Consider the following 18,842-nt stretch of genomic DNA (forward strand, 5'->3'; position numbering starts at 1 on the left):
TCAAATTTAACAGGAAGGGTGGAGAGCACAAGTTTTATGAGGAGCGGCTGAGGGACCTGGGAGTGTTTAGCCTGGAGAAAAGGAGGCTCAGGGGGAGCCTTATTGTTCCCTACAACAACCTGGATGGAGGTTGGAGCCAGGTGGAGTTTGGCCTCTTTTTCCTGGGTAACAAGCAATAGGATAAGAGGAATTGGCCTCAAGTTATGCCAAGGGAGGTTTAGATTGGATATTAAGAAAAATGTCTTCACTGAAAGGGTGGTCAGGCATTGGAACAGGCTGCCCAGGGCAGTGGGGGAGTCACCATCCCTGGGGGTGTTTAAAAGATGTGTAGATGTGGCTCTTGGAGACGTGGTTTAGTGGTGGACTCTGCAGATAACCTTAATGATGGTATGGCTATTCAAACTCCATAAGTTGATAAATGTGCCAGAATATTGACATATTAATTTCAATAGATGTAAAAAAAAATTGTCTTATTTGTGCAGACTTTTCCAGGGTGTTAAATTTATTGTTCTGTTTGGAGGAGGAGGATGGGGGGGAAATCAATATTGCACTAAACTTGCTACACTGCTGACTGTGACTAGTCTTAGAAATATAGTAGCTATATATTAATATCCTACTTTCCTATGTGTGGGGTGGAATGGGGAGTCTCGATTGAAAATGAAGCAGGGAAGTATCTTCATTTAAAATAGTCTTCATTTTCTGGAGTTCAACCTAGACATCGTTGAAGTTTCCAGAAAATTTATGAAGTCCTCTTTTGTATTTACTAGTTGTTTTTATATTTGTAGGCCAGAAAGACTGTATTTTTAGGTTTTTATTGCCTGCATAGAAGGCTATTGCTTGGTTTGTGCACTGCACATAAGAATGCAGAACTAAGTCCATTGCTTGTCTCTGAAAACTTAAATCCAGGAAGAGGCCTGTAGAAATAAATAAAATTTATCTTAGTAAAGGAGCTGTCTACATGTTATATTCTCTGGGAAAGTTTTTGATTTGTGTTGTTTTCTGTGATATGAAAATGCTGAGAATGCTTGAGAGGCCAGGCACTCTAGAACAAGGGATAGAAAACAGTACTAGGGGTGAGTGAAGGTTTACGTTCCACTCTTTGGAGCCTAAATGTAAATGTGGCAGTGTTTGTGCTAGGAATGCGTACTGAGGAAAGCCTGTAGAAAGCAGCAGCAACTATATTTGGTTTCGAAGTTGTAGTGTATGTTTCTGTAAGAAGACTTTTTTTCATCTCCTGGTTTCTAGAGGGACGATGTGAGATACCAAGAGACGGCGCTCGGGGACGTGAGAGGTTTTCACCAGTCTCACATTAGAGCCCTGTCTCTCTGTTCCTCCTTCCTGCTGTTACCATGAGCTATCAGGTTTTCAAAGGATGTGTTGTTTTCTGACAAGAAAACGTTCCCATTTAGATCTAAATAAGAAAACAAGTAGTGAAATAAGCTACCACTCTAGTGTGGCTGTGTAAAGGAATGAAATGGGACAAAACAGAATGAGTAATGACATTGGCAAATCATTTTTTGCAGATAAAGGTGTAATTTAACTTATTTCAGAGGATTCTTTTCCCCCTTCTTTTTTTTTTAATAGATGATCCATGCAAAGCATTTATCAGTTGAGCAAGTTTATTTTTTAAAAGAAAAACCCCACAAAGGAATAAAAAAAATCATTACTGAGAAATATTGCATGTGCCAGATTCAAAATGTCTTTGTGCAAGTAATCTCTGATGGTTTTTTGTCTCTGTTTTGTGTTTTGCTTGTGTCACTTTGAATTTCCATACAGCATTGCTGGAGGGGGAGAGGAGAAATCATCTCAGTGTTTGTACATATTTGGCTTTATTCAAACAGTTGTAACACAGTGATTTTCAGACATTGAAGCAGGTTTGGGGTGGTTTTTTTTCCTGAGATCAAAGTTTACTTTTTCCCTTGACAGAGAAGTTTTGTCTTAGAGGCATGAAAAGCCTAATAGAGTTGCAGTACATTTTCAGCTTAGGCCCTGAGAAAGCTGTGTCACTTCTTTGTATACAGTGAAATGACAGCATGAAGCGTAGCACTTTGAATACATGCACATCCCAGTGAAGTGAAATGCTCTTTTTGGAAGTATTATTTTTAAAAAATTAATGAATGTGTGCATACAGAATAAATTCCAGCAGTTATGTGAAACTTTGGGGTAGGGAAAGCAGAAATACATATGAAAATATGCTCTTAGTAAAAAACTGCTCAAGGAAAAAAGTTGGAGGTGGCTACTTGAATGAGATTGGTCATATTATTTTATACGCTAATCCAGAAGTATTTGTTTCAAAACCTGAAAAACAAATTAAAATTTTATCATGTTTTAAGCAGCCATAATGTAATCTAGAAATAATTTCTACTCTGATTCTCATTTATCAGTGTAAGTTTATTTTGTGTCTATCAACTTGGTGTCACAAGAGAAATCTAAAATTATTGGTTATGTCTTGAAAGGCATAAAGGCTCACAACTTTGTTATGCCTTCAGCTGATTCAGGTCTTAGGGCTAATTTGAATATGTTTTGGGTATAAGGTGAATATTTACCTGTGTGTATATAGCAAATTGTTGAATTTCAAAACCAGAAGGGATAGCTCTAATCTGCAAATAAAAAGGCACGAGATGATGGAATGAAGAGAGGGGATAGCTCATGGTGAACCTCTGTTTCTTGAAGTTGAATCTCAGAGGTGCAGAGTTCTAGACTCATTCATTTTCAACTATTTATTTGTTTCCTAAACTCCTTTGAACAAAATTATTTGAAAAAACAAACAAACAAACAAAAACCAAAACAAACGACATGAGTGTGAAGACAGATAAGCAATCTGGGAACAACTCTAGGCAAAATTTAGCATTCTGATCTATGAAGATACTTGTTCAGAGTCATCCCTTCCCCAGCTGTCACAAGAGCACACCATACAAAATGCAGCTTTTCCTGACAGCCGCACCATGGGGCCAGGAAGAAAGAGCTCTTAATCTCTTCCCACTGAAACCCCCCAGGAGGAGTTGGTTAGATTCTTCATTTTATTACAAAATCATGCTTGACTTGTTCTCAAATTCAGGAAGTAAACTGGATTTGTAAAACCCCATATTTTTCTGGTTTATTGTGTATATGCCAGTCACTTTAGGCAAGTCACTTTAGTCACCCGTAGTGTCTCAGTCACTCCACCTGACTCTGTACTCTGAGACCATCTTCCTGGCAACATATGTGCAGCAAAACATGTGGTTTCTGCTTTCCTGTTGGCTTTGGGTGAGGAAAAACATGCTGAGCAATGTCTCCCTTCATAAAAGCTGGTGGCGTGAAGCAATGTAGTAAATGCAACAGGTTATTTAGCAGAAAGTTCTTAGCCATTTTTTAGTTCTTCTGACGCTCTCATAAATTAAAAAAAAAAAAAAAAAAGAAGCAACCAAAAACCATCACCAGTGGTTTGAAGTCTAGCAGGTGTCCTCTGCTGCTGTTTGTGAACCCGTGCTGCTTGGCTCATATGCCTCAGACTAGCATTCTTAATGCATGGGGTGATGTGTGTCTGGAGTTACATATGTAATGTACCATCATCAGGAAATGTTGGAGTGCATTAGGGCATCTGGGATTCCTCAGTCACTGGAACAATTTTCTGTACTAAACCCTGAAAATTGGTAGATGAGATAGGTAGCTGGCAGAAGCTCTGCCTGATGACACTCTTAAGTACATCTTAAAAGCCCATGATCAAATGACCTGTTATTGGGGAGCAAATGACCAAAATCTTTTCTCTGGTCTTTCTGGCTCTAGTCAGAATGATTAACTGGAGAAAGAGGAGTGGACTAATACCACTTAAGCCAGAGCATATTATGGCTCTTCTGATGTCTCTTAAAGCAGTTTTTGTAAGGCATGTCCTGTTCAGAAGTACAAGGGAAGGAGAGTGTGAAGGATTAACTAAACATGCAGAAAGGGCATTTTCTGCCACAATTGATTTTTGAAAGGCTGGGTAATGTTCAGTTAGTCTAGTTTGTTTCCCTGTTATGTTTTCAATTTCAACCAACAATTTGTTTCCACCCAGTTCTCCCAATATTGTGATTTACTTTTCCTGGTCTCCCCACATACCAAAAAACAACAAGAAAGACAAAGGCCTCACTGGACAACTGTGCTCAGATCTTACAGATTTCAGACTTTGGTGGTTATTTTGTAACTCATCTGCTACTTGCAGTAGAGGTGCCATCAGTACCAATTCTTTAAGTCCTTTTTTTTATCTGAGGAACAATGTTTTGCTTCAGCTTCCAAACCTATTGACTGCTGGGCTATACCTGTACATGCTAAATTTTTTTCCTCTTTATCCTTCCCTGTATTTTTGTTTTTTCTTTCACCCACTTCTCAGTTATGTTGACACTGGTTTAATGTCCAGGTGAGTCAAGACTATCTTCTGCAGTGTGAATCCAGCCCATTTGTTCATCACTCTGCTTGTCAGGGTCTCTGTAGCCTTTGCTGTAGTTGCAGTCTCCACATGCCCACTCAGACTGGAAGCACCTTCTCAGTTACCCAAACAGAGACCTGCTTCATAAAGTTGCTAAGTCTACATTATGCAAAACCATTTGGGTTTGGGTTTTACTTTCATAGCCTAAAAATGATGGCATCAGAAATTTTCAGTGTCTGGCTAATAGTAGATTAGTATTAGAAGGTGATGCTCTTCAGAGGCTGGTTCTAACTTACAGCCTTTCTTTATCCTATTCTGGTGTTGTAAACATTTATAAAAATATTTCAATAATATGCAAGCATTATACTGTTATGATATTTTAACTTTTCCTTTATTTGTATGCTCTGAGATGTGACTAGATGGCTCAAGGATTAGGTTTAAGCTGCTTAAAAATCAAATTTTGTAACACTTTCTTTCATATTAGGCATGTATGCATAATGTCCACGTGATGCAATTGCAAATCTAAGAGCAGTGAGCATTCCAAGACTTAAGTATTTTTGTGGAAGTAGCACATCTCAATGATTTTAAATGAATTCTGATTTTTAACATCATTCAGGTGCAGTCACCCTCTTCATAGACACATATGTAATATCTTGCAGAAAGTTCAGAATAACTCTTTGGAAACTGTGTGAGATTTGGCCTCTATTCTAATAAGAGGGAGAGAGAGAACACCAGGAGAGTAACTACCTTGAACAGGTCAGAATTACAACACAACTTTTGTGCATCTTCATTAGTAGATCTCATTTAGAGATAAACAAGACGTTTCAATTCAAATTATATATTTTGTACCTCAGGACAGAAGTCAATTCCTTAGTCAGTTCAATATACTGACTGATAGTCATCAGTACTTCAGTTGATTGTCAGGCAGATGAGACTCTTCTTAAAACCTGCCCCTTTTTTAGCACGAAAAAGGGCCAAAGAGACCCTCACTCCTGATCTCTAACTGAAAAGATCTGAAAAAAACAAACTTGCAAGCTTCAATATCCATTTCCACGTAGAAAAACCCAACCAAACAAAAACCCCACCAGCAATACAAATAATCTTGCCTCAGACATCCTGGTTATGGTTGACTCTAATGAGCAGAGATCTTGCAGCAGATTATGCTGTCACTATAAGATATCATGCTAGCACTCTGGAAATATGCTAAAACTAATAAACATCACTTAGAAAAATCGCTTTCAAGTTAGAGGCTTACATAAACTACTCGTCATCTTTCATTTCTTATGTAAGAGTATCTTAAAAAAGAAAATCCCCCACAAAACAAACAAACAAAAACCAAAACCCTGAAGCTAAAAATTGAAGGGAAGGAAACTAAAGACTCTAGAACAATGAATGCAAAAAGTACGTAAATTGTTGGGGGATGTTCTTCTGATACACACACTAATTATGTTTATGGCAGCATAAATATTGACCATCCACTGAGGATACTGCTTTTGAAACACTGCAAAGCAGCAGTCTTGTTCTTTGGAATATCACTATATTTCAAAGCTAAAATTTTTTCCAGATTAAGATGAAAAGTAGAATTTTTGTGAGAGGAAACAATCAGGAAATTATTTTCTCTTGGTAGAGTTTAAACTGATTATGATACTTGCTTCATGTATTTATTTACTACTAAGCAGAAGGAAAATTAATCAAAATGTAAATATACTGTTTAATTTGGCACAGGCCAAATGAGAATTTGAGACTTTTGAGGCTACCTCTTTCCTCCTCAGGTTGTTCAAAATGTTCACACTTCCACAAGGAGGTTTTTGGCAGGCTTGTATTTTCCTAGCTTAAATAGTCAGTTTTGATTTCAGACAGTGTCATTCTTTGTAAACCACTTGAATCTACCTGCAGTACAGCTGGGTGGTATTTTGAAGAGCCACATGTTTTAACTTGAGTTATTAGATTAAAACTTCCTTCTAAACCCCAGCTAATCATACTGAAGAGCTGTGTTGGTTTGAGTGGAAATGCCAAAAAGTAATACATGACCCTGTGTTGTGCTCTGCTTTGGGGTGGGTGGGTTTGCTGTCTTTAAACAGAGCTAGAAAACACCAAACCAACGTTCTTGTCAGTGACTAGACATAGTTATCACTGTCTCCCAGAGTTACTCTGCTTGAAGTGGGACTGTGGGATGCGAATGGGAACGTCACTCCTCCTTTTTTCAGTGGTATGTTGCAGTTTTGTGGATCAACAGCTGCGCTTGGAGGATTTTATCTCCTGTAGCACATTTACTTTAATAACTGTATAGAAAACAGATTAGTTAACTGATATATGTCAGGATTATTTCAAACTATTAACAAAGTATATGACTCTCAAAATGGGGATTCTGTGTTTAAATTTTCCCCAGCATGTTTGAATTTTACAGATGGCTAATATTTCATTCATCCATCAGCAGTAGCCCTGACGCAAAAGGGATAGTTGGCCAATCTTTTCCAGTGTCAGTTGTTGGCATTTATTTTCATCTGCTGCGTAAAAACAAAACCAACCACACAAACTGCAAACAAAAATAACCCCTAACCGACAACAAACTAACTTGATCTAACCTTGAATCCTCAGTACGTGATTATTTAGCATCAGTCTTGAAAATTTTTTCGCTGCAAGGTAGGAGGACAATGAAAATTTAAATGTTTTCCTGCTAAGAAGTGGAACTGAAGTAACTGTAGAGAGAAAATGCACGGCTGAACAGTAAGAAGTCTGTGCTGTGCTTTCTATCAGCTCGCTGAGGCAAGTCTATTTCTTGAAACAAATTGTTTGAGGACATTCTGTAAGAGAAACCTGACTTTAAAATGCTTGCAACTCTTCTCATTCTGTAAGGCTTTCTGTATTCTGAAACATTGCTAATATGCAATTCTGGGTCACAGCACTTGCCTTTCTCCTTAATGAGCAGTTTGGGTTGACTGACCAAGCACTCCATGCATTATGCTGGAGGGGTGTTGTCAAACTCCATAATAATTGAGCACTTTGAAAAAAACCATCTGTATCTTACCCATCTCTATTTTCTGAACAGTGTGTAATTGGAAGATGTGTTTATGGTCAAAAACTTCTTAGCCATATGTTGCTCTAATGTTTAATTGCTGAATAAGGAACCTGGAAGGATTTTAATTTCGACATTTTCTTATAAAATATGATGTGTGGCTTATTTCAGAATCATTTTACTGTTTTTTCACTCTTCAGTGTGGTGAAATTCTCTGCTAACACTCAAGATGCATGAGAGTTCTCTAAGCTGATATCACAATTTGCATTCCTTTTCTTTCTGTAAACTTTTATTTTGACATTAGGATATTGAATTTTATTTTCCATGCTGATTTCTGCATTTTTTTTGTTGTTGTTGTTTTGTGCAAGGACTCCCAGAAGGCCTTTGAGCTTTACAAATTATCTCAGAGATAAGTCTTGGAGACTAAACCGTGTCCAGACATACAGGGTTTATATTCACTCACAGCAGCTCAGATCATTATACATTCACCAGAACTGTGCTGGATGTAAAGTGTGGGCTGTTTAAGCACTGAAGGTTCATGTGCCATTCAGCTGGAACCTCACACAAATAAATTGTGCTGTTGCTTCTTCTTCAGTCCTCTGCATAACTTTCCCGTTTGTTCCCTATCTCAGAGCGAAGTGTAGTGCTGGGACATGTCATACAATGCATGTCTGAGACCATGCTCACAGATGGGCATCTCTGACTCCAGGATTACTAAACAGGTGAAGCAGATCTTTGTACAAACAGATATCAATAAAATGTTATCAGAGAACAAGAAATAAGCTCCTCAAGTAAGGGCTGTCGCAGCCCTGCAACCTTGTGTTTGAAGTACAAGCCATGATCCAGCCAAGCTGCCCTCATAAATCTAGAGAATGTCCATTTGAAAAGAACAGTGATAACCTACCAACATGAACTACTACCTCCTATATATTTTCACAAAGAGACTGAGGAGTGAGCAGGCAGGTTGCAAAACTCAACTTGTGAGTGCGCTGCTGAAAAACGTGTGGATAGCGTGGTCTCTGTTGTAGTGAAGTCTCCTGTAGGGAGAATGTTGCACACTGGAATTATTCCAGAATAGGACTGCCTCACATGCAATACACCTGGCTCTGTAGCTGTTTCTCTGCTTGATTTTACCATTTTTCTATTTGTTCCAGCTAATTCTTAGGCAAATATCCTTGCGTATCTAATGCATGGCTCCGGTTAGATGTTAGTTACACCTAAGATTTCAGCTGTTGTGTAGAGTTGTGTTTAGAAACAAAAATAAACCATTTCATTACCTTTTTCCCTTGTTATGTTTAATATATATTTGTCTATATGCAAGTTCATAGGGGTGAGACGTGACAGTAACAGTTTGCTTTGAAACAGTGCCAAGTCCTGCGGACAAAATACTGGTTATACCCTCAAAATTCACAAATCACATACGTAATATTCAGAAAACAAATAACTCCATTTCCTTAATTACAATAAACACATCTTATAAGGGAGCTCAGAAATACCATTGATTGGTTTTCTGCATCAGAGGAGTTTAACATTGGCAGCCACAGCCCCGAGACTCAGCACATCAAGGGCAAGTGTCTGGACTCTTTAAGAACTGCACCACCGTGCCCAGGTACCACCTGCTTCAGGTGCTGTGGTGGCTCTTTGGAGCTTTCCATTTCTTTGAGGAAAAGCCAGTATGATTCTGTGCCTTTTAAAAGACTTTTACAGTAAACACATCATTCTGGTTTTGAAAACAATGAGTGCCCAGGTTCACTGGAAGCAACAGCAAATGAGAGATGGTTAAAACCATGAAGGTCTTGAGAGATGTTTTTTAAAGCAGATGTGTTTAGGAAGTTTATAAATAGATTCTTAGCATGGCAGGGTCAAGTCAGCCTCAGATGGAGGGCAGGAGGCAGCTGGCAGAAAGAAGCTTTAATGTATTCTCAAAGCAGTGATATGTGAGTCAAGGAAGAATCTTGGGAACATACTACTATGAGGTCATTAGGTAAGAAGAGGTTTAGACCTGTAACCAGAAGTAGTATACTCTGATGGCTGATTTGTACTCTTTCAAGAAAACAAGACTTTTTAGTTCTTTTGTTTGGTTGGTTTTTTTCCTACTTTGGCATTAAGATGACCTGTCTGATGTTTAGACAGTAGTATAAGTTTTAAATCAGGGGTTTTTCTGCCTTTTTTTTTTTTTCTTGTTGCATCAACTCTGTATATGAAGTGTGTGTTATGTAGATATAAATATTTGTAATGCATATAATTATATAAAAAAAGAAGCCAGTTTCCCAGAATAGATGATGTGCCGGTTGCTGATGGACCCTGTGTGCATTTGAGTAGTACCTGAAGACAAGAGAGTTGATGCTCTCTGACTGTTGTTCTCACCTTTGTGAGGGTTGAGGTGACAATGCCATGTTCAGTCAGGCTGGTAGGGATACAATGGATGTCTGTGCATATGCAAAAAGAAGTAACAGAAACTACTAAATATCTTTTGGGTATGACTTCTCCCGTATGCAAACCTACTTTACTACTTCCCTATCTTTCCCCCACCCCAGATAAGACCATCTAATTTAACAATTGTCTTTCTGTTTCTCTGCTTTGTCTTATGCTACTTCCCTCTTCTCCATCCCCATGTCTCTCTTTTCCTTCAGATTACTTTTCCACAACCTGCAAGGCTTCTCACAGTCCATCTCCTTCTGTTTTGCTTACTAACATTTACTTTAGAATGCCTTTTCTTTTCCCCCCTACTTTTTAAGAAGTTTTTCCCAAACTTTAATATAAAATTTTCTTCTTTTGTGTTGTTAACAAACTTATAGTTATTTAAGTAAATAGATTTGTCCTTATAGCAAGAAGAGAATAATATTGAACTTTTTTTAAAATTTATTAATTTACTTAACGTGGAAAGCTTTAATTTTCCTATGCATCAGACATTGTTTAAGTGGAGTTTTTCTTCAGTTTACATTTTCTTTCTCGATCCTTTATGTGCTCTTTCAAAATTGGACGATGAAATGCTGTACTTACTGACACCAGCAAGTAAACTGCTATTTATTAAATATCCTTCTTTGTGTGACCTCTCTCCTGCTCTAGTCTGGTCCTGGATTCACTTTTCAAATCCTTTAACCTGTCAGCTGTGGTTCCAGTCAGTACCCAGAAATGTATGCACCACATTTAGCTAAACTTCTTTGACTGCATCTTCTGTCCTAGGAAAGTTTCTTGACGTAGGTTTTGTATGTTTTTGTTGAATTTTGATTTTATTGTTTTTATTTTTTTTTTTTAAAACTTCTGCAATGTGTTGTGCAATATTTCTGCTCTTAAATATTTTAGCAAGCTCTTGGAAGTGGTTACCTAAATAATGTATACTGTGAGTGTACACAGAGCCCGGTGGAAATGCCACAGTATCAAAGTCAGTCTCTTGTTTTTACCAAGATGCATCCAATAGGAAACAGCAAAATGGGAACTAGTTCAGTGTAAAAGCACCACAAATAGTTTAATTACTGCGTCTATTTTTTTTTTTTTTTTTAATACTGTACGAGGGCATGGAGTAAATTTTAAATCTGAAATATTGTATTCTACACAAGGAGAGGGGTGCTGAAATGTAAACTTTCAGGACTGAAAGTTTCTAAGAGTAAATGAATAAAATAACCATTCTCTTAGGGTCCCCTCTAGTTTCGTTAACTTCTCATGGTAGTCTTTTTTTCTTGTATGAATTGCAGGAACTCTTGAGCTCTGCTCAGTAAAGCATTCAAGGGAAAACATTCATCTGCCCTTAGGAACTGAATACAATTGTCAGTACTACTATTCCGTTGAATATTCTTTTATTTTATTTATCTGGAGTTATTTATTCCAGATAATTATTTTTTTTTCTCTGTAAATCACAGAATATGCTGAGTTGAAAGGGATCCACAAGGACCATTGAGTCCAGCTCTTAGCCCTGCATACAAGCATGTTGGCATAACCATCACATACTCTGCTTTTGTAGAAAAATAAAGTAAATCATAGTAAGCAATGCCGTGGCCTGTCCACTATGCCTGTGCCTGGCTATTCCTCTATATAAGAAAGCTTCTCAACCATCCAGCCTTTCTTGGTATAGGTACACAGTTGGTTCTTCTGAGCAGAGCTGCTGTTTTCTTGTTACTTGGTTTGAGGGGTTTCTCTGTAATTAATCTGAAAAAAGAGAGTTGTAGATTTGAAATATGAGAACTGAACAGTGCCGTTTGGCATGGCTGGAATTTTTGTTGGAACAAGTGGGAAATTATCTCTTTTAAGAGCTTGGAACCCTTTTATCAATGTTATAAAATTGGTATGGTACAAAAATTCCTAACTTTTAAATATCAGTAGGAAATTATTGGAGACAGACCAAACTTGGTAGGAAGTGGGAACAATTCAGACATTCCAATGGAATTCCTCAGGATTTCATTCTGTAGCTGGTCTGGTTCTTCTTTATGCAGGAGTTGCAATAGAATTTTTTCCCTGAATTGATTTTGTTAGTTTTTGCCTGACCCAATATGTCATTGAATACCAGTGGTAAAGGATTAAAAGAAAATATGAATGTCTTCATGTCATCTAACTCAACTGTTTGGGGAGGAGCGCATTTGGAATTTCACTCTATTTTAATTTTGCATGGATTACAAGACTAAATGAATGCTGGCAATGAAGCTCATTCCCTCATCATTTGAAGGCAGTATAGTGTTTCTTACTTGGTTTTGGTAGTAATGAATGTTAAGAAGATTACTAGAGAAAATGAGGATTCATTGTTTGAAGTGTTTATCTTTTGAAATAACAATAAATATCACAGGCTATCTCAATCTCTTTTACATTGATTCTATTTATAATCTGCAGGTTGTTGCACTGTCATCGTTGTTCACAAAGGCAGTGAAGTTAAATTCAAATCAGTTACAACTCCTGGATAATTATCTGGCTGCTTTAAATTGCTGTAACTCCACATACCCTGATAGATCTACTTTAAGGTGGAACTGTTGAAATTTTGTCCCAGTATGTCCAGTCTCCAGCTCATCAGCTTTAAATAGAATCTTGTTGTAGTGTTTTATATCGTTTAATAACTTGTTCAGCCTTGTACACCTAATTAACTTCCTACCTTTGTTGTATCGAAAAGCTACTTGTCTTAACTGCTTTTAAAGTATTTAGGTTCATACTTAATTCAAAATACAAACAATCCAAAATAACAGGCATCTCTTGATACTGCCTGCTCCATCATTTAAATACCCCTTCAGCTCTGCTTAGCCTGAATCTTTGAGAGTTGCTAGTAAAGATGTCTAAACAAGAAAGATCAAGAAAACTTGAATGACCTGTGGGGCACAACTTCAAAGGAATCAGCAGCAGTGTAACTGCTTTGTGGTGTAAATGCATTTCTAGCCTAATAAACAAGCATGATATAAATTTTCATTATGGTAATAGGTAGTCAATTTATTTGTTGGAATTGTGATCTTGAAATCTTTTACATAGTAAGGTTGTCCAGTATGTGCAATATGCAGGAAATAGCAAGCTTGAATTAATTCCTAAATAAAATTAGTATACATTGTACTGCAAGGATTTTTGTTTTGTTTCTCTAATCAAAATTTTAGTTAATTTCAGCTTTGTTCTTGATTCCTCCCTCCCCATTAGTTCCATTGTCTTGATTTGAATCATTTGTGGCAGCTGGCTTCTTGTCAATCTGTAGTTTGAACCTTTACATCAAACAGTAAATTAATTAGAGGAAAAGAAATCCCAATAGTACTTCTATACTTAGAGGCTTTCACAAGAACGGAAGTGGAATGTGGGGAAGGACACAGAACACACTTCTCAGGTACCACCATTAGTTATCTCCAGAACTAAGTGCTGGTCACTTCCCTCCTGTAGTGCCTCCTGTAATTTGTTATAAACTTAAACTAGGAAAAAAATAACAAACCAAAAAAAAAAAAAGAGTTATCAGACGTGGGGTTTTTTTTAAAGAATTCATAACCTTAATGCATCTCAAGTGCAGAATCATTTTGGGAGTTGATTGGTAGGCCTGCCACATCCTACATGTTAGTTCCTTTTCCCTATACCACATAACGAAAATAACCTACTTGATTTCATTCAGTTATAATTTATGGACTTCTAGTTTTCTTTCTATAAAGAGAAATCAAAAGGCCCTCTTAAAATCAAGCAACTTGTACAAAAGTCTCATGAGTCGATTGTGCAGAAGGTGCCCGTAGAAGCAGACTGTCAAAGGTGTGCAGTGTTTAGACCCTCAACATGCTTTTCTGACAGCAGCAAGCATTTTAGTCCTTTGTCAAGTTGCTGCACTGTGCTAAATTCCCTTTTTTTCTTCATAGCCATTAGTGATAGTTAGGACATTAAGATTGCTTTTTGTGTTTTTCTGCATTTGTATTGTTTTGGGTTTTTTTGTTTGGTTGGTTTGGTTTGGGTTTTTTTGTTGTTTGTTTTTGGTTTCTTTTCATTGTATGTGTTTTTGTTTTTTTTTTTAAAATAAAACAAGGCAACAAAACACAGCACTGGAACACCACTAGTTACTGTGGTGGGGAAATAGGCAAAGCCAGTGGAGGAAGTATGCTCAACTTACAGTGAAATAATCTATGGAAATTATGAGCTAGTTTAGTCTAATTTATTTGCTGTCTTCTATTGTTTATTTCCCGCATTTTTGTGGTGTGGGTTTGTTTTTTTTTCCTTGAACAAATAGGTATGATTTTCTTGGCTGTTGTTTCAAGATATGTATCATTTCTGACTTTCTGATGGGTTTTTTTCTGTCTTTACCTGAGCTGTCTCATGTAGTCCATCTTTTCAGTAGTGTGCAGATCACGAAGGAAGGTAATACCTTGCCCAGCTCTTCAGAGAATATTGAATTTGCTTAGATACAGTATCTATTTTGTAGCAATATCTTTCCTCATTTTCCAAACCGTATTGTTAGCACAGTTTAAGAGCTCAGTCCAGCATTGTTCCAAGGTCATTTTGAAAGTCCTGCTGTGGTTCTGATTCTTTTATATTTGTCTCCAGTTTTGAGCTGAATATGAAATTTAGTGGTTTAGCTTTTGAATGGGAAATTTAATTTACAACTTCTCAGCCCGTTTACAAAGCGGATACCACTCTGAAGGATTCTCCTAAATATATATGAGGCTTTCCTCTTTTGTTCTCTGTTCATTTCTTTGTTCCCATGAAGCATGTAATCACACAAAAATCACTTCAGAAATATAAGGCTGTAGTTGTCACTGCTCCAGGTCTTCTAGGCAGTGCAGGCTGGGTGAGAATGCACGTGCAGGGTATCCACCCAGGAAACTCTTGCCTTCTCCCGGCATCCCTGTCTTTTGTCGGTCCACAAACCTCCAGTTCATTGATAAAACTTGAGTCACAGCTTGTAGAAATGTTTTTTCCATACCTATTTCTGGGTACACTGTTATTTTCTCTGTTTTATGGTGAGGAGGGGCTTGTGTAATCTCCAAAAGGGTTCTCATGAACCAACTGTCGTAGGTTTTGAAGTGTCTGTTTAACTTTCAAGGTACTTGACATATTTTGATCCTGTGTAAAATGAGTAGTCCACAATTACTGAGAGTCTGCAAGGCAGTGGGTTACAGCATGAGTTAGAATCATCAGATCCATCTGAATTTATCTCAAATTTAATAATGACAATATATAAATCAAGAAAACTTTGGACGGATACATGAAAATCACTCAAATACTGAGTCCCAAATGAGGTCTTACTGGGAATCCTTAGCTGAGATTTGCTTTGGAGGTTCTATGTAAGATCTTGATTAAATGACAACCTTTTACCTTCTTTTTTAAAGGAGTATGATTCAAGTCTGAACAAACATCCTTTATCCCAACCTGAAATGTATCTCTGGTGCTCCTGACAGTGTGTTATGTTTGGAAAAGGAGCTGCCCTTGTGAGGTTGCTGAATTGACACATGCAGCTGGATCCCCAAATTGTCACACCCCTTAAGTCACTGGTTTTCAGAATCAAATACTAAATGCATCATCATAAAGCACTGTGCTTTACTGTCTGCTTTCTAGGCTGCTGCTTCAGTTGGAATGTCTTTTTGAATTTTTCTAGAAAGCCAGGAACTGAGATTCAAGTCATCTTTTTCAATAGTTACTTTTTATATCACCAGAAAATATAATGAAAGTATTTATAGCCATATTTATAGCCAAGATAAAAAGTCCAGAAAAGGTGGCCAAAGTGCATACAACTGGTCCTTTGATTGTTTGGAGTTTAATTGATGAAGTGGGAGGTTCCTCTCTATATGGTTATGTGAATGGTAGCTCTGATTTCACAGAATCACGGAATGGGTCAGGTTGGAAGGGACCACAGTGTGTCATCTGGTCCAACCTCCCTGCTCCAGCAGGGTCATCCCAGAGCACATGGCACAGGTTTGCATCCAGATGGTTCCTGAATATCTCCAGCGAAGGAGGCTCCACGCCCTCTCTGGGCAATCTGTTCCACTGAGTGATCACCTGCACAGTCAAGAAGTTCTTCCTCATGTTCAGGTGAAACTTCTTGTGCATCGGTCTCTACCCATTATCTCTCGTTCTGCTGCTTGTTGCCACCATGCAGAGCTTGATCCATCCTCTGGCCACTCTCCCTTCAGATGCTGATGAACACTGATGAGGTCCCTTCTCAATCATCTCTTCTGGAGGCTGAACAGGCCCAGCTCCCTCAGCCTTTCCTCATGAGAGAGGTGCTCCAGTCCCTTAATCATCTCTGTTGCCCTCCACTGGACCTGCTCCAGGAGCTCCATGTCTTTCTTGTACTCAGGAGCCCAGAACTGGACTCTAAACCAACAGATTTTGGCTATTAAAATGATGGGTTTAGGTTTAGGTTTCTTAGTGACTGTAGCATTTGTATCCCAGCTGATTGAATTTGTCTTCTCTCTATTGAGGGATGGGAATGGGAAACTTTTAAATGTGGCACGATAGCATGGAATTCATAATTTATTCATTACTTTTTACTTCCCCTGGAGTCCATGGGTATTTTCCTCTGGCCAAAACAAACCTGCTAACAAGTGTGGAAGTTCTGAGAGACATATTAATAATAAAATTATTGGTTTATATAAAGAAACATATGGTTTGGAATTTCTAACTTGTAGAAAGTTATACACTAATATATTTTACTTCTGCAGGTTTAGTGTATTTTTAGTGCTTAATTTCACAGATCCTTAATATTTTTAAATACAGGTAACGAATTTGGACATCCAGAATGGCTTGACTTCCCCAGAATAGGGAATAATGAGAGCTACCACTATGCCAGGAGACAGTTTAATCTTACTGAGGATCATCTTCTTCGCTATAAATTCCTAAATGCCTTTGATAGAGATATGAATAGATTGGAGGAAAGATTTGGCTGGCTTGCATCTCCCCAGGTAAGCTGTATATACTAAATGAGAAGTTCTAGTCACCATTTGTGTGCATGTTCAGAATAACAGCAATACCAGATTTGCATGCAGAAAATTTAATCAGCGCTTGATTATGCATTACTTAATGCCTCACCATATATTTCAAGTTGTCAAAACGTGGCACTGAAATATCTGCTGCAGATAATAGAAATCTGAAACAGTTTCCTATTAGCTTCCTAGCAAGGTCTTTTCCTATTATTTTTCCTATTTTTATTTAGTAACTGTGGATTGGATAAAGCAGACAATAAAATTGTCCGTAGTCTAATCCAAGTGTTGCTTTGGGAAAGGGTAAATTGTTCTGACAATACACTTTATAAAAATAATTACTCTGATTCTGAGAAGAAACTTTCAGTAAGTACTAGTCTCCCAGTCTTCAACCTGCCTCTTTTGTATTTGCGTTTTTTATTCAAGTGTCCACTGTAACTTTTATGAAAAAACCTCAACTATTATAATTTCTCAGTGTTTAAATATTTCATACTAGATGCAATCCATATTAAATAATTTCTTTAAATTGATATCTAGTTATTTAATAATGGCTTTAGCAAATAGAACAAAGGTTTAATGTGGCTTAGCAAAGCTATTTCTCACAAAGATTTCTGAAGAAAACAAACAAAACCCCTGCATTTTCTAAAGTTAATAACAGTAGATGGGACGCAGATCCCCATAACAAGTAGGTTGAAGATTTCATTTGATAAAAGAAATCCATTTTTTACTAAAGGAAAGTGTGATAAAAAGACCATGTTATGAACCTTTGAGCAAGAATTTGTCAAGTGTTCTATGCCAGCCAGGTATCTACCTCTTTAATTTTATATTGCCTTATAAAACCTGTCAGCTACGCTTTAATAATCAAAAACTTTATACAACATTACATAGGTAAACAATTTTGATTTTCATGTTACCATCCACACCTTTGTTGCTTGAATCTTCAAGTCTGTTACTTGAAATGATATATAGAAACAGTGAGGAGGTTCTTGGTTTTGTTAGTTCAGTTAGAAATTAAATATTTTAAAGTTTATTGGTTTGATTTGTTGTTTTGATGTTGGTTTTCTTCTTTCCTAGGCCTACGTGAGTGAAAAGCATGAAGCCAATAAGGTCATAGCATTTGAGAGAGCAGGTCTTCTTTTTATTTTTAACTTCCATCCATATCAAAGTTACGTGGACTACAGAGTGGGTATTGAAACTCCAGGAAAATATCCTTTTCTTTACCCTTTTGCTTGTGCAGAAAAGTTTTAAGAGTTGAAAGTTCGTTTTATTTCTGTTTTCTGATACGAATGCAAACTGCAGGTAAAAGGTAAGAAATTACTTGTCATCAGTATAATCTTGCTTTAATTGTGTACAGCAAGAAAATAATTTAGAAATTCAGGAATTTATCTTTTTCACAAGAGATAATTTTGAAGATAGCATGAGTGAAAAATTGCAGTTTAAAGACTTGTGATTCCTTGTTTCTTGGAACTGTGTTGAGGTGTGAAAAAGCAAGTAAACTTCAATAAAGTGCAGAAAGTGACCACAGTAAGGTGATGCTGTGCATGCAGTCACACAGGAAAATGCATTATAGTGTAAACCTTCATCAGGAAGGTCGCACAATTTTTGTTTTAAAACTGGTTGGACTGAGAACGTGCTCTTAGATCAGCTGAGCAGTAAATGATTACTCTTGATTAATTGGCCGGTTTTGCATCTATGTCCAAATACTTAGCATTGAGGGAGATTCAAAAACTAGTACTGATTTGGTGGAGGAATTTTATTTCACAGAATTACGGAATATGCTGAGCTGGAAGGGACCCACAAGGATCATCGAGTCCAGCTCCTGTCATATACTGCTAAAGCAGGATAAAAATATCATGGGAAAAGTGATTACTTTGTCTTACACGTTGCCATTTTAGCACAGCATAAGATATCAAAGCATTTTAATCCTAGAGAGAATTGAAGGCACCAGAGTGCCCTGAATTTAGGGTGCTTAAGAACATTCAGGCAGTGATCTTTCCTCTCTAGTGACCAGGGATGGAACCTAAGGGAATGCTATGAAGCTGAGTAAGGGGAGGCTTGGTTAGGGATTAGGAAAAGGCTGGACACTGGAAGT

At 37.4% G+C, this 18,842-nt stretch overlaps 1 protein-coding gene across 2 annotated transcripts in view; it reads left to right on the forward strand.

Annotated features, from left to right (window-relative positions):
* GBE1 (1,4-alpha-glucan branching enzyme 1) overlaps positions 1-18,842 on the forward strand; it is a 145,948-nt gene that overhangs the window by 111,679 nt on the left and 15,427 nt on the right. For both annotated transcript variants that reach the window (XM_050331890.1, XM_050331891.1), the window contains exons 13-14: positions 16,548-16,732; positions 17,825-17,953. In XM_050331890.1, the coding sequence (XP_050187847.1) occupies positions 16,548-16,732; positions 17,825-17,953 (314 nt within the window). The remainder of the gene's footprint in view (positions 1-16,547; positions 16,733-17,824; positions 17,954-18,842) is intronic.

This window comes from Myiozetetes cayanensis, unplaced genomic scaffold (genome assembly GCF_022539395.1).
Source record: "Myiozetetes cayanensis isolate MyiCay16 unplaced genomic scaffold, myiCay2020 scf5-8, whole genome shotgun sequence".
NCBI lineage: Eukaryota > Metazoa > Chordata > Aves > Passeriformes > Tyrannidae > Myiozetetes > Myiozetetes cayanensis.